General features: G+C 32.8%; 2 protein-coding genes across 2 annotated transcripts in view; one reads left to right on the plus strand and one right to left on the minus strand.

Moving 5' to 3' along the window:
• LOC148614517 (uncharacterized) overlaps nt 1–5542 on the minus strand; it is a 30883-nt gene extending 25341 nt beyond the window's left edge. The window contains exon 1 of the mRNA XM_088588638.1: nt 5409–5542. The gene's annotated coding sequence lies outside the window, so the exon portion shown is untranslated. The remainder of the gene's footprint in view (nt 1–5408) is intronic.
• LOC148614518 (actin-related protein 6-like) lies at nt 6–16992 on the plus strand. The gene is made up of 12 exons (XM_088588642.1): nt 6–107; nt 7978–8095; nt 8371–8439; nt 8940–9063; nt 9347–9485; nt 10113–10169; nt 10563–10661; nt 11206–11326; nt 11842–11965; nt 14562–14637; nt 15419–15481; nt 16174–16992. The coding sequence occupies exons 1-12, from the start codon at nt 25–27 to the stop codon at nt 16301–16303; spliced, it is 1203 nt and encodes a 400-aa protein (XP_088444768.1). The 5' UTR covers nt 6–24; the 3' UTR covers nt 16304–16992.
• Nucleotides 16993–23124: the final 6132 nt, after the last annotated feature.

Raw genomic sequence — 23124 nt, forward strand, 5'->3', positions numbered from 1 at the left:
ACTGAGCCTATAAATAGAAAACACATGGCATTCAAAATGGCGACTGTTGTGTTGGATAACGGCGCCGGTTTAGCTAAAGTGGGCTATTCAACAGATAAAACACCTAGGTAAAGGACTAATAGTTTTTTTTACATAGTTTTTATTTGAAACCAATCGTTTTTTTTTAGTTCAAGGAAAAGCACAGCCTATTTCTTCAGCGCTTGTATGTGCCAAAATTATGGCATGATGTCCTCTTATTTGTAATGACTAATGTAGCAAATAATTCATGTCAATCATCATGCTGGCGTCATATGGCACTATTTGGACTGGTTGGTCTCCTTAAATATATCGAATGAAGAGTAGCTGAGGTCCATCGTATTTTTCAGGGCAATTCTTAAATCTTCAGTCAGTGCCCTTATCGACAGGATAACTCATGTATATTGAACTCTCTGGTGTTCATTCCAGACCACGCCACTGGCGCGAATATTTTATGCATGGCAAACAAAAAGTGTGGTATGTTGGCCCAGCGGGCACATAGTATTCCGTAGGGCGATGCCTTAATTTCAGGATTTTTTTCGGTTCCATGTCCGAATGCGTATACTTCATTTAAAAGCGCCATTGTTTTGTAGTAAACATGAGAAACAAAATTTAAACTTTTCTTGAGTCATAAACGATTGAGGGAAACTGTAGGCAGTGTGCAGGGACTCTCTCATTTCCCCTGATCCTATTGATGGGATCCAGTAAATTTCAGATGAGCTGACCAACTGAAAACAAACGGACATGGCTGGCGAACCTAGAAAATTTCGAGTGAAGATGAAACAGTTCATTGCCTGTTAGTCTGGGCCGGGTTTTATACGACCCTGATAAGAACAGAAAGATTCTAACTTTAGCTGCAGCATAAAATTGAATTACTACAATTTAAATTAGCACAATGCCATGATAAAAAAAAAACAACATATACTATACTCGGCGTCACATAAATAACATACTGTTAAAATTTGAATAAAAAATATTTAGCCGTTTGGCTAAACGATTGAGCAAGTCATTTAAGACAATTTAAAGGACGGTAGGTGTTAATAAAGTCGTAGAAAATATTTTTATTCAAATTTTAACAAAAAATGGACTTGCATAGTACTGGTGTGGGGATTTTTGATTCATTGAAAAACATGGCTGCCATTAGGCCTAAAAAAATATGTGTTTCTGGTTACCCGACCGACCCTAACTTTGTTATGGTGTCGGCAAAAAAAAAAAAAAATCTGGAATTTCGGCGTTTTCCGTGGCCGATTTGCATTTTATTGTATTTTAATTGCTCTCTCTTTAATCTTGATTCACTTATGACCACTAGGGCTTATCCGTGTTGACGATCTGCACCCCCCCCCCCCCCCCCAAAAAAAAAAAAAAACCTACCCACCTACCCTTATTTTGAAATGGGTGTTACCGGAAACACATATTTTTTTTAGGCCTTAATATAGAACATAGGGGTCTGACAACAGTTTTTCTCATATTCAAAACACGTTATGTGTAGCCAATTCTGACATTGGATAAATGTATTCAGCATGATGAGATCTGTCAGTGGTCAAATTTTCGTTTTAATCTGATAAGCCATGCTGGAGTAATTGCCTCTTTTCAACGTTTATTTGCTATTTTTAATGAAAAATCTTCTCCTCTGACACTACTTGACCAATTAGAATTAAACATCTTTCTTTTTTTTTTTATTTGTTTTTTAGTAGTAAGGATTTTACACATTCCCTTACATCACCACCTGACTATGGTGTACAATTCACGTCATTCACCTACCATTGTAATATATAAGTTTGGATAGCAATGTATCTAAAGAATAGAAGTTCAGTTGGAATAAAAATCAAGAAAGAAAGAAAGAAAAGAGAAATTGACTAATAATATAAAAAAAATTCCTGTTTAGTAAAATTATGATGGAAAAATAGCTTGTAAAGGAGCCCAATATTTTTTAAATTTGTCTGATGTGCAATTTTTATTTTGCAACATAACTTTCAAGAGATTGGTACTGTCTAATACAGTTGAGGTGGCCAACCATATTTGGTATGATTTCCTTTAATTTACATCTATATAGATAGTTTTTTGCAATTATAGACAACAAATTAGAAAATAAATCTTCTGAAGGAAACCCTAATAGTACTTGCTGCTTAGTAAATACAAAATCTTTGTTGTACAAATGTATTTGATGTGCAAATTATGACCAGAAATGCTTTGTGATATGACAATCATAAAATAAATGTTCGATGGTTTCTTCATCTAGTTTACAAAAAGAACACAGATTGCTTGGCTTTAGCTTGATCCTGTATAATCAAAGGACCAAAATTAAAACTTTTTAATGCTGCAACTAGAAATTCCCATTAAATGGAATCAAAAGCTTTTTCAAAATCAATGAATAACAGTATTCCTGACATATCATGATGTTCTAAATAATGCATCAGATCATATACAATGTCTAGTATTTTCTCCTATAAATCTATCTTTAATAAAATCCTTTTGTGTATCACTTACGATATTTGGTAATATGGTTTTTAATCAATTTGCAATTGCCGCAGAGGCTATCTTCATGTCTGTATTTAACAAGCTAATAGGGCGCCAGCTTTTAATGTATCTCCTGTCCTTACCATCTTTAGGAATACAAGTAATGACACTCTGATACAGGAAAGCAGAAAAATTTCCTGTTTCATAACCAAAATGTAAGGATCGAAACACAAATGGTACAAAATCTTTCCAGAAAAATTTATAGAAATCAATAGTAAATCCATCTGACCCAGGACTTTCACCATTTGTCATATGTTTTAGTGCAAAAGAACACTCATTAAATGTTATGTTACCCTCACAAAGTTCACTTTGATCTTGTGTAAGTTTAACACCATGCTTGAAAAATAAATCATTTCCACAACCTGAATGTATGCTTGAATACAAAGATTTATAAAAATTCTCTTGTTCAAGAAGAATTTTTGACTGTTCTGAAATATGTATTCCCTGATCATCAATCAACTCTGTTAATGTCTTTTTTATAAATTTTTTTTTTCTAGCTTGCAAAAATATTGAGAGCATTTTTCCCGATTTTCTTGCCAGTTTGCATGTGATGGTAAAAGTTGCTGTAGTGCATCCCTACAAATTACCTTTGCAAGGTTTTGAAAGAAATAATTTTAGAGAATTTTCTTTTCAATACAGTGAAACAATGGGAACATTTTTTTAGGCTTAGACAATTGCCTTACTTTTTTGCAAGTAATTTACTGGGTGTTAAAATTGCTGTATCAGAGAAATCGATTGATTGTAATGAAAAGTTAGATGTTGTACTAACTTCAGACAAAAAGGCCTCTTTTTCTTCAGTCTACAAGACAATTAACTATTGTGATAGAGTAAGGCCCCAGTATACAGTATTTACAATTTACTCTGGATCATTCGTGTGGTCGAAAAAAGAAAACTTACACAACTACTTCCATTAATATGGAGTAGGCATTTCTTATAAAAGTGAGCACTGTTTCACTTTACTTGAAATATCCGTTTACCCTCATGAGCAGCTTCAGCAATTCCTTTTTTTTTCAAGTTTTTCTAGAACAATGTCAGTTTCCAATGAATATTTTACTTATAACCTATGACATAAACAAGTGCACATCGAAGATTTTGATGCTTTCAAGAAGATTATGAATGAGTAATCATTTGAACCAAGGTTATAGCGGTAATCAAAAGAATGTAATCCAGGGACAAAGACCAGACATGGAAAACAGACATAGAAAGAACATAAAGTAACTAAAATCATACATACAAAGTAACAAAAGCAAATGAGCAACTCGGACTCTACTAAAAACTGGGAGCCGACAGCCAGCAGAACTTTACAGCCTAGAAAGAGATATTCCTACTTTTCTTGAACTTTTCAAACCATATTCATTTTTTTTAGTTAAAAAAAGATAGAAAAGGCCTCAAGACTTACTGAAAAGATTAACTTACTTTTTGTATGTGATCTTTAATCAAACATTTTTATTTGTTTGGCTGAAGAAAGTGTTAAATTTTCTCTGTAAGGACAGTCACTTTTTGTTACTTCCGGGACCTCACTTTTTTTCATTAGTATATGGGGAACCTTAAGGGAAATTAAGGTATGTGTAATAACGGTAGACCTCACATCACTTCATGGTGCTGGCTATGATTTTACTTCTTAATTTGAAAGCAAGACGGTCCATATAATTTCCTGCCAGTTCATATGATGTAAAATGGACTGGCTGTTTTATCTAAGAAAGTATACTAATAAAAACCTAAAAGAATAATATTTTGATATACTACCCCTGATATGGTGGTGGGTTTTTACCTATTATGAAAAAGGAACTATGAAAAAGTCTATTTTAGTTAAAAGTGGAAATATTTATTGTATTTGAAATATCTTTTCTGAAGAATGTACCCTCTCAAGATTCATCATTACCTCCAACAAATATGGGCTCAATTTCACCACAAATTTCCCTCTTTCTTAAGACAAATATGTGTATCTAGAAAAAAAATGAAGCATTCCCTAGGTATGAGAAAGGTAAATTAAATCGAACACTGATCTGACTTTTGCTGTGTTGTTTTTATCAATTTTATCAAATTAAGGACTTGTTCTTAACCTATTGAGTTTAAATTTACACATGAAATACAAGGCAGTCAAGCTTCTTTTAAGATGCAAGTGCATGAGATTTGGTAAAAGTTTGAAAGATCAAAGGAAAATGCCACCAAATCAGCTTCAAAATGTGTAATAATCTTCTTCTCAGAAAATATGGGACAGAATTTAATGAAAGTAGGTCTATTTGTTCTTTAGGGTATCCTGCACTAAAGAGCCATTTGGATTTTTTAACTGTTGAAAAACATGGACAGCTGTAATGTTCTTTTTTTTAAATAAAACATAGAGATCAGACAGCAATTTTTTGCATATATCTCTAAAATTGTTGGGTTTAGCAAAATTCTTGCAATGGGTAGAAGTGTTTTCAGCATCATGGGATCTATCTCTGGACAAATTTTCATGAAAATCTGTTATTATTGCCTTTTTTGTATGTATCTTTTTGCTATTTTTGTTTGCTGCTTTAAAATAAATCTTGACAGGAACTACTAGATAGAATTCAGTGAAAGTTGATTTGATTATTCCTTAGGTGTCCTACACAAAATGATTTGTGATTTTTTTATTCACAAAAAAAAACCAAAAAAACATGGCCGCTTTTACACAAAAAAAATGTAGCTAATATCAAGCCAGGTGAGCAATTTAGGCTCTTTAGAGCCTCTAGTTTAATAAGTTTATATCCATGCAATGGTGCAATGGTAATACATATATGTCTGTATGAAAAGAAAAGCTCTTAAAATTGGTATCATGAGGCATTGAATCAAAACTTTCTAAAAATGAAAATTTTTTTTTAGAAATTCAAGATACAGTGTACAAGTATACTTACATATCACCTGTGAAGTTACATGTTCAAATCACTATCTCCCTTTTGTACATAAATGAAAGTAATCAAATTTATGTTATATCCATCTAAATTTAATTAAATGAAATTATTTAATCCATTGTTCATGTAATATACTGCCAAGATTCAAATTATTTATTTGGGTTAGGTTTGATCCACGCTTCAGATAACTATCTAGGTTTTAATCACAAAAAACTGTTGGCACAATTGTACATAGAACAATAAGATCTTGTCACAATTAAAGACTTGGATATGTTTTTGATTTATTTACTTTATCTGTCCATCCAGTGTCTTTAAAAATGAAAAAGAAAATCACCTTGATAAACAGAAGTATTCAACCTTAGTTTATTTTTCTAACCTTTGTGTAGTGAAGATATCATGAATTTGTGCTTGCTGTTTTTTCCACTTTTTTCTAATATTGCTCTACTTCATTATGTTCCTTTAACTTGTTTGTTTTTGTTTTGTATTTTTTATTGAGTATTGTGGAATTAAGTCTACTTTTAGCATTAGTTTTTATATGACCAGAAGAAAATATATATTTCGGTAGTATGATACCATATAGCGGGTTAATTTTGCTGAGCTAAATTTTCATGATTTCGAAGGCCAAACGTCTGGAAGATATTTTCGTGGTTTTTTTTTTTCCCGGTCTGAAGAGGTGTGACAAAATATTTTTGTGGGTGAAATCCTATGTATGCATAATTTTCGTTATATTAATTGAACCTCCATTTTCACTTAATAAGGTTTTATCAGTCCCCGTTACAAGGCCTTTACCGGCAGCTACAACTATTTGAGTGTTTATGACAACTCCATTATCCCTCAGAACATTGATGTACCTCTCAACTTTAGCATCAAGTTCAGCACCTATTAGCAAAGGTCTACCATGCTTTGTGGGCACAAGTTCAGTAATCTCACCATCAAAATCTAATTTCCGTTTCTTTGAATTGAAGGAAGCTTCATAAGATTTTTTCATGCTACGTACGGTACTTTCTACCAGTTTGGTAAACGTTCTTGAAAACTTCCTAATGGTAGCAGCCGGACAATTCTGCAAACAATATTTTCCAATTTCAGCACGATCTTGAGGTGTATAAGTCAGATAAGTGCCATGTTTTGTTGAGACTGGAGTTTCAGACAAACTTTTACTTGCATTATTTGGTGGACTTCCAATTATTTCACTGACTAGTTCATTTGCGTTCTTTAAAGCATTTGAAAAAATTCAGAATACTCATTTTCAATTACTGGTATCCTTTACACATAACAATCGTTTGAAAACAAATTTGTGATTAAAATTTACAAAAGTATAATGGATTAGGTCGAATGAACAAATAAAGTATCGAAGTATCGTATTAAGAAATAACCGTTACGTTGGCATAAAATTTTTTGCAGGTTTTATTTTCGTGGTTGTTGCCAATCTGCGAAAATAAGCGAAAATTAAACCCTCGCAAAAATAACCCGCTATATGGTAGTATGGCACTGCCAGTGTCATTGTTTGTAGACACATGGTTTTCATGCCGTAACTAAAATACTACCAGTAGTTGATCTTTATAAATTTTTAAACAAGGTTCTAAACCACAAAAGGAAGGTTGGTATTGAGATTAGGGTTTATTTAGAATTAGGGGCCATAGAGGGGCCAAAAACAGGAATTTTCCTTATGTTCAGACATTAACTTGAGTAAAAATGAATGGATTTCATATAAATTTTACTGCAAGGTACCATACCACCAAAGAAAGACAGGAAATGATTTGTGCGGTTGTGACTTGAGCAAAGTAAGAGTAAAGAGCCACTAAGGAGCCAGATACAAGTATTTTTTTTTTATTTTAATTTCTAAATAACATTTTAAGAAAAGGGGAATGCATTGCATTGAAAGTGTACCGCAAGTGCCATACACCCTAAGGAAGGTTTGGATTGATTTTGGAGCTTTTGACTTCAACCATCGAGGAATAAAGGGCCAAAAAGTGACCTCTTCAATTCTGGTCAAATTCTTTTCCTGTGTTAAAATCTTATCATAATAAAAATTAACAGCTGTATCAAGTTTGAATGGTGTGTCCATACTTGCCCCAGCAATCCTGGTTCAACCTCTGTATTTGTTCAGTTTGTGATGTCATAACTTTCAATCTCCTATAGATGTGCAGAACTAATGACTACAAACCTACTGTAAAGTAGTGTTGATTAAGGTATGGCACTACAGCTTTATTTGTGAAACTATAACTGTGAAAGTACTTTTGTTCGTGGGGTACAGATTTTTGTGGTTTTCATGGGTAAGTCAAACCTCAAAATTTGTTTCCTAACGAATATGTATACTGAAAACTTCAAAACCATGAATTCAAGAATCTACAAACTTGTTTCTTCCCTGATCCACGAAAATTGGTGTCCATGAATTAAATTACTTTCACAGTACTAAGGTGATGTCTATATAATATCAGTATAGATTCCCAAGTTATGGACACCAGTTCCTGACTGAATAACAGAATTGTGTTAAACAACAATTAACCAGTGATTTTCCTACTGAAAACTAGTGAAATCTTTATTAATGTTATAATTGATGGTTATTTTTAAGGTTGATGCCAAACTGTGTAACTAAAGCTAAAAGTGTGAGAACAAGAACATTTATAGGAGACCAGATAGATGACTGTAAAGATTTATCGGGATTATATTACTTACTACCATTCCAAAAGGTTTGTTATAAGTGTACTTTTATTTTTGAAGATTGATGATGAATACATAGTTACTCTTTAACTTGTTAAAAGGAGAACATCACAGATTTGTATTGAGATCATTTGTTTTTGCTTATATGTATAGTAAATATTCACTGAGTTATGCTTAGTGAATTTAGTTTCACTTTTTAAAATTGATAAAAAACTTGCTATAACTATAATGTGAATATATCAAAAGGAGTTACTGTATAAAGGTTGAATGACATGCAGTTACTGTAACCTTTACTTTATTTTAGGGCTACTTAATTAATTGGGAGATACAGAGACAAATATGGGACTTCATGTTTGGCAAAGATGGTTTGAAGGTTTGCATATTTACTTCTGATTTTCCCCATGGTCATTGCTTTGAAAATGTAACATATAAATGTTTTAGCTATAGCTTGCTTCTTGTCAAGTACTCATGTAACACAGCTGGACTTAGCTGCAGCTAGTCCCCATGGCCTAATACAGGTATCGTTTCAGATACCTGGACTTAGCAGGAGCTAGTCCCCATGTCCTAATACAGGTATTGTTTAGTGGTAAGGGTAAATAATGAGTAATTTTGAAAAAGTGAAAATGTCTATCTAGTTCAATAATTGTATTTCAAAAGCTGCCATTGTGTGTAAAGCTCTAACACAGTTACAATAAAGTGCTCTATACTATGAACTATGTGCAATATGACAAATTCCTGAAACAAGCTCATCTGCTCTTAAAAAATACTCCTTTTATTCAAATCATGACTTGGATGATCTTGGGAAACAAGTAAGGAAGTACAGCTATTTGAACAGGGCATTCTTGTTATTCAATATTCCATATATTACTGCAGGTAGATTTCCAGGATACCAACATCATTGTAACAGAGCCGTACTTCAACTTCAGTTCTGTACAGGAGGCCATGAACGAAATCTTCTTTGAGGAATACCAGTTTAGTTCAGTATTTAGATGTAACCGTAAGTAAATCTTCTTTTAGGAATAAACGTACTAGTTTGTTCAATGTTTAGATTTAACTGTAAGTAAATCACTGCAGTTAAAGGGTCAAGTATGGAATGTAACAAAAGTGACTTGATTGCTTATTTGTAAATTTCAATGTTCTGAAAAATGTTTGGTGCCAAACTTTGTATTTTCAAGTTTCAGTAGAAAGTAGAACAGTACTTATTGAAGTTGAAAATATTGATAAAAATCATAGCACCACATCTTAACCACCAACATATACACAAATGTTCATATTTTCAGCCTCTTATTTATCCCAGTACAAGTACAGTAAGGAGAAAGACCAGAAAACACTGTGTTCAATAGTGGTAGATGCTGGGTATTCGTTCACACATATCATACCATACTGTAAAGGAAAAAAACTCACAGAGTGTACGAAAAGGTTGGTTCAAAGGGAGGTAATTCATTCACACATATTATCAATCTTTCATACAGAGTAAGAGGGGTTTCAAGGACCAACAGCTCGAGAGATTGACATATTATACCATACACTCACAGTGTATGAAAAGGGTTCCAAGGGGGATAATTTACTCACGCATATTATCAATCTTTCATACAGTGAGAGGGAGAGCAAGGACCAACAACTCTGTTGACATATAATACCATGCAGTAAATGCAAAAAACTCACAGTGTAAAAAAAGATTTGTTGAAAGGGAGATAATTCATTCAATTTTAGTTTTTATGAATGTTAATTTAATTTCTGCCTTAATGTACCAAAACAATGTATGTCCTAAATAGATTGATCCAGTATCATTGATAATTGATACTTATGATTTGTAGGTGATAATTGCGTACATTTTACACTTATTGAAGACCTTTTGGTGATCTCTAGATGTATTACTATCTTGGATTAAGGTAATACGCAGATGCATGCATTGGGTTTCACCCTATCTGTTTTTCTTCCATGATTGACATCCGTAGGTTTTGTACAGAATTAGATTTACTCATATGTTAAATAAGACAATGTAGTTTAAAAGATTTTTTCAGGAAAGTATATTTATAATTTCAGGATAGATATTGGTGGGAAAGTGTTGACAAATCATCTGAAGGAAGTTATCTCTTATAGGTTAGTTTTTGTTATAAAATAAAATTTTTAAGTACTTTGAATGGAATATATGTGTCAAAACTTGTAATTCATTGACACAATAAAATGGTCTGATTTTTTTATTGCTGATACTTAGGTTTCATAATTAGTGGTGTACATGGTATTGTGGATTTCATTAGAGCAACAAAGTTTTTATAGAAACATAACATTTTATTTGAAATTCATATTTGTTGTTAGACTGTCCACAAAATTCCCATCCAGCAACAAAAGTTCTTCAACATGCAGTAAGTAAATTATCCAAGTTCTTCACTCATAAGGTTTTATTTTCTATCATGTTTGGCGTGGATGTTAATTTTATTAGATAAATAAGATGAAAAACTCCTTTAATTGTTGGTTGATTATCTCCCCTTTCAGACAACTTATGGTGATGGATGAAACTTATGTGATTAACCAGTTGAAGGAAGATGTTTGTTATGTTTCACAGAATTTCATGAAAGACATGGAAACAGCAAGGTATGGAAATTCACTCTTTTATTTAGAAAGGGAATAGCTGCCATCTTTCTTAGATATTCTTCCTATTTCACTGGTCATGTTAACAAGCAGCATGATAGGTATCGAACAAGAAGCTGGAATTCTTCAAGTCTCTGGAGGGAACCAAGTTTATGATGATGCTCCTGATTTCTGTGTGTTCTTTTTAACTTTTCTTTTTGATGCTTCTATGATTGTTTCATCCACAGATTTCACTTGTCTGTGATTGTTTCATCCACAGATTTCACTTGTTATACACTTTGTTACTGCTATTTTATTCTTCCATACAGCAGTATAAATACATTTTTCTTCTTGAGCAGTTTTTTCACTAATTTCACAACCAAGAAAAAACTATGGAAATATGATATTACTTGTACAAAATATGTGTTCAGGTCTGTAAAATATTCTTGTTTTGGAGTATTACCTTGAGTTACAAGGAAAAAAATAATTTTTTGCATGACATGTGATAAGATTAGTACCATTACTTAGTCATGATGGCTTCATCAAAATGTAGTTCAATTTGTTGCAGAAAGAGAGGTAAAGAAAACACTATAGCCAGAGACTATGTCTTACCTGATTATACACATATAAAAAGGGGTTTTGTTAGGCCAATGGAGGAGACCACAGGTAGAGCTAAAGATGGGGAACAGGTGAGAATTAAATTACTAGAGGAGAAATTATATCCAGTTACCAAGTTGGGATTTATATCTATCTGTCCATATGTCTGAAATTAATGAAATTGTATGCATTAGTTTACATTATATGCACATTTTTTTGGAGCAAGGATTGTTTCGAGCATGTAAGGGGAGATAATTAAAGTTAAATTTTCTAAGATTGCAATTGTAATAGCAATAAATCAAATCATTCAACTAAATTTAATAAAGCTTCATACAAATTCTTTGTACCATCTGTAAACATTGATGATGCAGGGTTTCCAATGCTTATTCTTTGTATTAGGGGAATTTTAAATTACTGAAGAGTTTAAGAATTCAGTCACTTTCAAATTTATTTCAATAGTTAATGGATGAAGTACATTACATTGTATTATCAAAAGACTTATCATCATGTAAAGATCTGCAGGAATCGAAGTAATTATAATCATAATCTTTGCCGAGGAAAATTATAGAATTACAGCAGAACAGGACTTTGTGTTTTTTTCTTTCAGATAATAAGAATGAGTAATGAAAGGTTTGCCATTCCTGAGTTGTTGTTTCACCCATCAGATGTAGGTATCCATGAAATGGGTGTGGCTGAAGCCCTTGTCCATGCTGTTCAGTCACTTCCTGAAGGTAATTAAGCCAACAACAACGCTGTACTCACACATTGCCATGCTATAAAAACTCTTGTTAGATTATAAAAACTATTTAGCAAATGGTTCATGATGCTGAAGGTCATATGACAATACAATGAAATCTATCTAACCCTGAATCTGAATGCCTGTCTAAACCAAACGCTTTTATAAAGTCCTTTTATATCAATTTACATGTATTTTGAAACTTGAACTAAACTGATCAAATTTTAAAGGGACTCAGTTTAGACAGGTTTTCATTTTGGAACCGGTTGATTGCTCAGAAATATTTTCTGAACTGAAGCATACTTGAAGTACATTGTAGTTTTAACCGGGAGACAAACATGTCCATGTATTGCAATTTGACCCAAAGTGTCATGAATTATTTGATATATCATACATTTGAGATGTTATTCCTATGCAGTATATGTGTGAAAAAAAAACAGAGTAAACATACATGACTTATAATTCCCTAACAGTCTATATAATGTTATATAATTTAATTCTTGTAAAATTCTGAATGATTCAACGTTGTCCAGCAATAATGTCCACTTTGTATAAACTGACTTGGTATTTTAGCCAGGCCCTCTGACTACAGAACTACATCAGTGTGGTATCCTAATACACTAAAAACATGCATGTAAATTACAAATGGCGTAATCAATTGACAGTTGACGGTATTGATCAGCATGAAAAAAATGTTGACTTTTTATTATGAAAACAATATATCGTTACATGTTTTGTGATTTTATTTTTGTTTTCTGGTGTTTTTGAATTAGAATATATAAATTGTTTTCAGTTGTTGGTTAGATTATGGGATATAAATGAATTTTGGTAGGTGTAAGCTGCAACAGTAAATGTAAACTGACCCAAAGTTGTTTATTTCCCATAATATAACAAGCATTTTAAACAATCCTTAAGTGAACTAGTAAATACATCTACCATAATCAAATAAAGAAATAAAAATCTTAAAGTTGAAAATATTGTAATAATTGTTATGAAAGTAGGAACTAAAATTTATCGTTTTCATTTTACTTCAAAGTTTAGGGGTTAAAAAGTATTTCTGTGCTGTTGTCGTCATAGTTGGTAGTTGTGTTGTCATCTGATTTGTCTTGCTTAAACATTTGGTATTGATAGGACAAATTAAGCATAAATGAATGGATCTATATATAAAATTTTACATTAAAGTTTTTTGTTGCAAATAAATGGAAGGGATTGGTTTTGGGATTATGGTCTAAACTGGGATCAAAAACATACATTTATAAAGTTTACCATGAAATACCTATTTCTTGAGTAAGTTTAACAGGTCTTGATCTGAAGTCTTTTGTTTTGTTTTGTTTTTAATTTTTTTGTATAAATGTAAATGTAGTTTTTTGTAGATTTTTGTAATGAAGACTCCTTTACAACTTATTATACGTTTGGTATTTCAAAATAACACATTGACTGGGAATGCTTGAAATTTATGTACAAGGTACCTTGTACCAATTGAAAGGTTTTGACTGATTTTGGAGGTTGTTGCCTTCTCTATACAGAAATTAGGGGTCAAGAAACAAGCATATAAGCATATTGTATACAAACTGCTTATTAATGTGCAAAGAGGAATAACTCTATTTTATCAAAGTGTATGTGATTGTCCAGTTTTTCTTTTATCATCACTCCTACTGGTGTATGTAAATGGAAACAGTTTCCTGAAATTAATCCTGATTATGCCATAAAAGGGGGTCCCAGAGTGGGGAATAACCTCATTATTAATAAGTATATTTATCTTCCTGAATTTAAACACTTAGACCAGTAATTTTTTTCTTATTTCAGTTCTTTTTAGTGTGACACCATTTTAACTTACTACTGTACTGTTAAGTAAATCATTCAAGTACTATAAGGTCTATTATCACATTCATTTCATTGTCAGCAATGTCACATATTAATCAAAATCAAAATTCAGAACTGTGTTAAGCAATGATTTATGGTCTATACTCCCCCCCATAATGTTCAGCGTATGACATATGTTGTTTTATCAAGCTGGGCCCGGAGAAAAATTTTATTTCTTTACCATTGTTTTGTGAAAGTTCCAGGGGTAATGTTACCAGTCTACTGAAACTAAGGTTGAATCTGAATTGGTGTATACTAGTACCGTAATCTTGTACTTCTCCAGACTTGGTTAATTACTTGTATTTTGTTCCACTATATTCAAAGGATCATATAAGTCCACAGTTTGTTTTGTAGAAATCACATTTAACTGTTTTGACTTTTGTCATCACTTCCCTACCTTCTATATAGTTGTATTTCTTCCATACATGTAAACTTTTAGGTAGTTTAGAAATGTTCCACTTATTACATGATCCTAATTTGCACAATTTTTAGGTGATCTTTTTATTAGCTTTACTTCAGTCCAAGTTTATTTTCTGGGCCTTGGTGGGTTATATTAGACTGGGTTCTTTTTTTGGTAATTTCGAAACAAATACTGTATCTTATGCCCATGAAAAGGTATATATCTAGCAATGGTATTTTCCTATCAAAACATACATTTCAATCATTTGATTGTAGTGGAGGAAACAATTCTACAGTTTTTAATATTTCTACAATGTTTTCTTTTACAGAAATGCAGCCCCACATGTACAACAATGTAATTCTAACTGGTGGTAACTGTAGAATTCCCGGTTTCTATGACCGAATGTAAGTAATATAGACAACAGATGTATTCTGGTTACATATGATGATAACTCATGTTTACCACTTCTACCAATATTTTACAATTGAATGCTTAAACATGACATTATCAATTTATTCATTTCCCATTGATATGGTAACTATTTCAAAAAAAAAAGTTTATAGTAAGACTGACAATTGAATAATTGGTAGGGGTTATCTACCTATTGTTAACAATAGTACATTGTATATTGCAATTGTTCATTTGTGGACTTAGCCATACTTAAGAGACTTTAAATTTGATGGTCACTAATTCTCTGCTTGCCAAGTGGGGTATTGCCAGAAGAAGCTAATTTACAAGTAATCAATTAAAACAATAAGAATGCAACATGTGAAATGTTACTTTTAAGCCTTTAAAAATTACTTACACTGAGAGAAAACATATTGACCCCATGACAAAAGTACCCTATATACATGTACATACAAAACTGCAATTCACAGAAATGTGAATGCACACAATGTTGGACCTTATGGACTGTGAGTTTTCTACATCACAGTATAATCATATCTGGGTCACTTTTATCTATGCTCATAATAATATGTTGACATGTACATTGTATTTTGTATACTGCTTTTTTATGTGGGGAGGTATTACATGGTTGTGGGTTAATTATCAACAATTTTGTTTTAAGGACATAATGCTACTGTAGCAAGTACAAGCAATTTTTCTAACATTGTCTGTACTCACTGTTAATGTTGGTATTGCTGTTGCTTTCATTAATAAGTCCAACTACTAATATTTTTTCAGGGAGAGGGATACAAGGAGTATGACTCCAGAAGAATATGATTTACACATGTGTAAACCAGAAAAGTAAGCCTAGATTTAGTTGAAAATTTACTTTTATTTTGATTAGTTAAACAAAACATGTGCAGTATGTTGTAATTCCTTAGGATTTATTAGAAATTTTTTTTTGCCAGAATAAATTCTCTTTTTTATGACAACAGTATATGCACCACAGCTTTTTAACTTTTTTCAGAGGATCCAAGATGTAACCCATTAATTTTGACTGACAAGACTTGCAGATTAAACATTCTAGCCTCATTATAACACGGAATTTGTCTGCTTCTTATTCCATATTTTCAACTTTCTTTCATCTGTGGCAACATCCCTTTAGCACCTGTGAATGGTGTTCTACAATTGAACTTCTGGAACTTTGTTATGTTGCTACATCATTAAAGTCATCACTACAAAAATTTTATGGTTGTCATCACGATCTCATGGATTGTTATGGTGTATCCATCTGCACCATGAGAAATGATTTGTTCACTGCACATGCTTTGTGTCATAATTTTCCTTTCTTCTGTCTTGGCAAACCTCAATATTCAAAACATGAAAATTTACCTCAATTTAAAAAATTTCATAATCAACTTGCTTTCGATATAGATTCTATATTTCACTGTCTGGTCCTTGTTTCCTTGGAAACATCTTTTGATCTTGTATCTTGGTTCCCTTGATTACTCATTCATGTACAGTCATGTACAGATCTCATTTTTTATTTTTAGTTCTTCTACTTATGCATGGGAAGGAGGAGCAATGCTGGCCAAGGATCCTCAGTTAAAGAAGCTGTACATTAGTCGAGAAGACTATGAAGAAAATGGACATAATATATGTTTTGAGAAATTTGATGTTTGATATGTGAAGTTCAGTTGGTTGAAAAATTATGATCTTTAAGGCCAAAGTTCACTTGAGAGGTCAACACTTTAAGATCAGACTTCACTGGACAAGTTCACTATGTGAATTGAAACAATGCTGACTGGTTGAGTTGACTGTAAGTTGAAAGGTCACAGAGTGACTAATGTGGAAACTGTTCATTTGTTACAGATAAATTTTGCCTTCTGAATCCTAAATATGACAATTGATGGCTATGAAATCTGGCTCAAAACTTCGGAATGATTATTACCATAAAACAGACATTCAAATTTAATTTTGTCAGTTATCTCATGCAGAAAAAAGCAAAAATTTGGTCCTCAACCATTTGTCTAGCAGTAAGAAATTACAGTTTTGCATTCTGTTCAGCTCACCAGTGATAAAAAATTCATTGTCTTGCACTACAGTATATTTAAACCTTGTAATAATGAAGAATTACTTCCTTAGACATGTTAGTTGAGTGTAATTAACAAATGTTGCAAGCAGTAGTGCAGAAAGGGAGTGAAAGAAGTCCACAGAACATTGGAAGAGGTAGAAAATAACACTGTTATAACAGAATAAGAGTGGAGGTTGGCAGAGAGTAAATATCGGAATTGTACTTCAATGATTACCTAAATGTGTTCATTTTTGTATGTGTTAACATGTATTAGTATATTAAATCAATTTATTCTACATATCAGATGTTCAGTATTTTTTAAGCTACAAATAATTTATACATACCCTTGATAAAAATTCAGTATTTTGTTATTAATTTTGATATGCTTTTGGCTTTACACTAATTTTCAGTTTTCTGTGTCAGTTAATTTGCTTATAGATTAAATTATTGAGTTGTAAGTCCACTTTTACAGATAATTCATTGTAAAATCTCATATTGGTGATTTGACCATTTACATATTGATGATTTGACTATTTACATACTGGATAGTTGTAGTTGTTTTAATGTTATAACATTTGCAATATAATGTCTAAAGAGACAGCCTTAATATCGCAGTTTTTCTGTCCTTGAAAATCACTTATACTTCTAGATATGATAGGTTTTTTTTTCTTGCCTGTGATGAATGTTGCAAAAAGCAAGACTTTCAACATCCACATAGGAGTCCATGTTAAGATTTTAATGTAAAGTTTTTTGATTAAGTCAGTGTAATATGGTCGGTCCTGTTTGGTGTACAGTTTCATTAGACTCACTGCTAGTATAGCACACATCTGTATCTGTTTCATGTATATGCCTCTGCAGTCAGGGTCTTTTTACTTCAGGTTAAGATTTTATATTAAGTTTTCTGATTAGGTCAGTTAAATATGAATTGTTCATGCTAAGTCAATTATATTTGGTATACAGTTGAATAAGCATCACTATATCTCAATTCTGTATCTTTTTCGTACATATGCCCCTGCAGTAAAGGTCTGTTGACTTCGAAATTTTAACCTTACTTAAAAATCATTTCTTCACAGTCCCATATATGTAAACAATAAACTATACCTGAGGAATTGGTCCACTTTGGTGGTGTCAAATGATTGTATGAATAGGAAAAATTATCCTAATATATATAATAAGTAACAATGTCACAACTTATGATTAAAATGTCCATTGCAACAGGCAATATATTTCTGTGATAACAGTGTATTATTACTGCACATGTTCAGAAACTGGCAACCATTGTTTCACTATCTTCATCATTTACATGCAATGGTGAAACAGGGACTTTATATTACACTCCCTAGGTAAAATAATGAAATATATAGATAATCAAAATTTTCTGATGTATAAAAAAAAATCTGTTATTACATGATTAATCAAAGGCTCCAAAATCCTCTGTAATAATGTTATCTTTATTGTTGGCAAAGAAGTGCAAGTCTAACGTTTATGATGTGGCTAATTTTATATGGAACCCACATGTGGATAAAAATTTTGAGCACGATCAATTTCAGCTTTGGGATTCAAATAGTTAGGGGTAACCCTGAGAATATTATAACTTGATATATTTAAGTTGTGTTTGTGTTTTGTCTGTGTGTTTCATGTTTGGAGAAAGAATAATCCATACGAAAATCTGTTATAGAAAATCTCAACTTTGATGTGTTGTTTAGAATACTTTCTTAACTCCCTAATTTTTTTTTTCAGTACAGCTTTTTCTTACCCACTACCCGCTAGTATATGGAATAAATAGTGTTTAAAAACTAGGCAAAGTAAGTTCTCTACGTTATGACCTGGTAGTATGGATAAGTACTTCTGTTCAGGCAGGGGTATGGGATTTATACCGACGGGTAACCAACCAATCAAAAGCCCGTATTTGCTACTAGCCAGGGATACAACAACTTGCCCAGGGGACATTTGAAATTTTAACCATAGGACTGGAGGGTTTTTAGAAATTTCGTGAGTACTCTTACATGAAGAACATTATGCAAAGGCAGGTCCTGGGGACTTGGGATCGGAACATCGGAAAGACCCCCTTTTCGTGCAGAATTTAGGCAAAACTTAACAAATAATACTCTGCGGATCCGCTCCTGTTATGTGAAATGTATTTTAAAGATGCAAGATGTACCGGTATTCTTCAGAAGTTAGAAATTTAAAAAAAAATTGAAGACAGGTCAGAAACCCTTTATGTTTTAATACATTTGATTAAGAGTATTGTGTCTACTGTCTTTCCAGTGTACTGCTTGGCACTGAAATTCTGAAGTCCATAATTTGAAGCCCATCCTTCAAATTCTTTTTTAAAATTTTGTCAGGGATTTTTATAGCACTAGACTACTTTTAAAGTCATAGCTTTTATCAGTGACTTTATCTACCTGTTAAAAATAATTTCTGCATTATGACACTGGTATGTAAACCCGAAATTTGAACTCGGACAACTTAATTTTCATTCATAATTCCACCCCCGCATTTTTTGTCATGTTTTGAATAATAACAATTGTGAAATTTTGATTCACGCATTTAAGACTACCAAAAGCCTGTAAAGAAATAAGTTAGAACAAATATTTCAGGTATTTCCTATTGCACTAAAAGAGAACAACTTAAGTAAGTCCATTACTCCTTGTACCTTATTACAGACCATGGGGTATTATTCGGGAAGGGGTTTACTCTGAAATGCTTTGACGGGATGTGCATTTTTAAAATACTCGTGTCTATTTGAACTTAAGCCTTGATCAATCAATACCCTAAGTCATACCCCTGGTCCCTATGTATACCTGAATCTAAGAGAACAATTTATTACATCAACAAATACGTTGGCTGATTCAGGGATGCAGGTGATTGATACCCTTTTTATGGGAAAATTTATCATTCACAAGTGACAAAAATGGGTAATAATGTACCGATTATATATGTCTTCCTGGTTAAAAAAGATCTGCATGCTAAAATTTCTGAAGAATGGATCCATAAAAATGCACATCCCGCGTATACTGTGTAAAGGGAGTAACCCCGGGAGTATTACACTCTTCCCAAAAGGGATTTCTGTACACATATAATGTCACAAACGGTGAAAGCAGGTCGTCGTCACGAGTAAGAGTACAGTTTTCAAGCCAGGGACGGATGCAGGAATAGAACGTGTAAAACTTTTTTTGATAGACATTTACAACTTCGAAAAAAATTAACATTGTTTGTACTCATATCCGATACCAAAATCAAAATTTCCTGTCAAAAACTTCGTCCTGTGAAGATTATGAATTTTTTCTGGACATATTTCAAAAACATACTGCACATCCAATCTGATTAAAAGCAGCTGTTATGATACGCTGCATTGCCTTATGCTCCGTATCATAGCAGCTGATTTAAATAATACATTTCTTTAGTATTGAATTAGAATGAAATTAATTTCTCCTGGGTATTTGCATCATTCTTACGGTTTTACCCGTTCTTACATTTTCCCGCTTAAAATATTTTGGGTTTTTGGCGGATTTTCGTCCAAGTCATTCATTCAGCACGACGATGTCCTATCGATCGGTTCGGTTAAATTTTTGTCTCGCCACGTCCCCTTGGATAGAGAAAGAAAAGGTGATACTATAGCGAAGTCGTTTTTCTTCGAGATTATTTGAAAGCTGTAAAACAACAAAGTAACCTTAACTCGCAGTTAAGACAAGAAGTAGCGGAACTTAAAAATAAATTGCATGGTTCCGCGGTTTTCTGTTGCATCCCAAGTTCAAAAGGTAAATCAGGAACAAGTGTACGCATGGAAATACGAAAGTAACAAGATACAATTTATTCTTGCTGACCTTAATAAGGCAGGGTTAGAAATAGTAGCCAGACCGCCAGTCCAAGACTGGCTATTTTTTGGCAGGGCTGGCTAATTTTAGCAAAAACTTATATAGCCATATAGTAAATATATTGAAAAATTGTATTCAGGACTGGCTAGAAATTGAGTCAGTTTCCTACCCTGGTACCAACAAAATAACCGAACACTATCCGATTTATAATCCAGTCAAATCCAAAATAAATCAGGCAAGATAGATATTACACAACCGGAGTTGCTGGTACCACAATGGTCCTGACTTGGTACAAGCATTTCAAACAAAATGGTGGCTTAAATCAAGGTTTTACAACGCGCTAAAACTCCCTCTTCCATTGCGGTGTACATATCAGTGGGGATTAAAAAGCATTTGCATGCTATTGTCGGTAAATCGGCGGTCACACCAGCACACAAAACAATTACAAAAAACACATTACTCATTATTTCAGAAGAAACTAGTTATTTTTCAACCAAGGACTGATATCTAAAAAGAATCTGGTAAGAGACCTTTTAAGGTGCATTTCGTCATACCCCTGATTCAGGAATCTGTTACGCAGATACTTATAGCGTTTAAGGAAGAAATCAGAGTAGTTATTACTTGCTCTATCGTAGCGAATCAATTGTGAAATATAACTACCATATGCAGAAGATGAAGGGATATTGCTGCACAGGTAAGGAAAATGTATGATATTAAAATTAAAATTGTCTCTATTATCATAAATCTTAGTGCTGAGATGACCATTGTTGATTGATGTCAAATTCGAGATGTAGGTGTAAAAAGGTGCAGAACAAGCTGTTTCTGTAGTCTCCTTTATCTCGAGCTCTGGTGGATATATTGACTAACTGTTTACCAAAAGAAGGGTTGTTGATGGACAATACATCATCTATATCTGTATGTAAAGTGAAAGGATTTAGCACCTTTGAAATGTTTATTCTTTACGAGATTTTAAGGGAAGTCAATCTCCAGTGAACAGACAAACAAATCGACTAGGGGAAGAGCACAGTTGGTGCCCATTGGAATGTCAACTTGTTGAAAAGTAGCTCCTCCAAATGTGACAAATAAGTTATCAATGAGCAAATCAAGCATATCGCATACCTGCTTTTCTGTGTAGCACATTTTCCCCTCTGCGGTGTTTCAGAAAAAATATGTGGATTTATAACCAAGAACAACATAATTTTTTGAAACAGCAAAAGCTTTACGAACAAGTCCTTTCAAACGAAATTTCAATTTATGATGTGGTAAAGTAGTGTAAAGAGTTGAGAAGTAAAAAGTTTGGCGAGAACTAATTTCCGAAAAGCTGCGGGATTTAAGGGTTTAAAGTAAATCTTTAGAAAAGTAAAGTATCCATATATGATTAACGACACTGCGAGAGCAGGTGGTATTGCGACAAGCTTTCTGTCCAACTTTCACAGCGGACAATATCTTTGTAAGATGAACTGACATCTCATACATGGAGCAAGATGAAGATCTTGCTATTTACCTTTCTTTGTATGAATTCTTATGAAGTTTGGGAATCCAATACAAGTAAGGTAAGTCCTAACATTTTGTTTCGATGTTGAGAGAAGACATGAATGATTTATAGTTGTTTAGGATTTCATCTTTATCAAAAGTAGTACTTCTGTAGGTCTCAGTATCGTATTAATTTTCCCATAGACTTCTATAGTGAAGTGCATATTTTTAGGATTTTTTAAAAATTATGTAAATTGATTCAATAAAACTTTCACTTATGTAGCATTTCTAAGGACATGTGAAAAAATAATTTCCCGCAAAGAAAATAGGGTGAGTCCACGAAGATTGGACAGAAAAGTAGTCTTGAACTATAAATAGCCATTTTCCCTACTTTCAGTTTCGTTTTGCACTCACCAAACCAACCTTTTCAGTGGAACATTTTTATGATATTATGTTAGATTTTCTTTTAAAAAAGTTCTTCATCTTACAGTGTGATGTTTGCTCTATTTTTTAAGTCATTGTTCATGTCTTTTGACAAAACATTAGTTTGTAGAAAGGCAAAAAGAAAATGCACTATATTTTTATGGCATCCATGTTTTGACGTACACCCGCTCAGGGATATGCAATACGATACTGGTACCTGTATGTGACATTACCTGGGATGTTACTATCAAAACCCAATTCCTTAATACGCAATTGAAGCAATGCGCTTTGCAAACAAATACATTCAAATACATTCTGCAATGACTTTTTATGGTTGAAAATTTCACTATTTATATTGTCTTAGTGTATCTGTAGCTTGATTTTTTAAAATATGGTGGAATTTTGGAAACTACCTCATTATGATGAATATCACCTATTCCTTTGTTGGAAAATGGAATATGTATACATTTCCTATTCTCACCGAGAAGAGGTTCAGATTTAATAGGTATGAAAAGGCGGAATTTGGCCACGTCAGATATATAATACTGGACAATCTGTATTTTATCGAAAAAGGGTCGACACCTCCTTCGAGTCCGAAATCTCTAAGATCTTTCAGAAGGGTAACAAGTAGCGAAAAAAATTGTTCCAATGTAATGAGCACCTAAAGGTTGTTGAAAACTAGACAAAAGGTTATTATATCTGTCTAAACGTGAATA

Source organism: Perna viridis, chromosome 6 (assembly GCF_037379345.1).
Source record: "Perna viridis isolate PV_CMFRI_1.1 ecotype Kerala chromosome 6, ASM3737934v1, whole genome shotgun sequence".
NCBI lineage: Eukaryota > Metazoa > Mollusca > Bivalvia > Mytilida > Mytilidae > Perna > Perna viridis.

Coding starts and splice junctions, on each gene's coding strand:
- LOC148614518 (XM_088588642.1), top strand. CDS start 25: ATGGCATTCAAAATGGCGACTGTTGTGTTGGATAACGGCGCCGGTTTA. Junction 9,064..9,346: donor TTCAGTATTTAGATGTAACC/GTAAGTAAATCT, acceptor TCATATTTTCAG/CCTCTTATTTATCCCAGTAC. Junction 9,486..10,112: donor CTCACAGAGTGTACGAAAAG/GTTGGTTCAAAG, acceptor TTATAATTTCAG/GATAGATATTGGTGGGAAAG.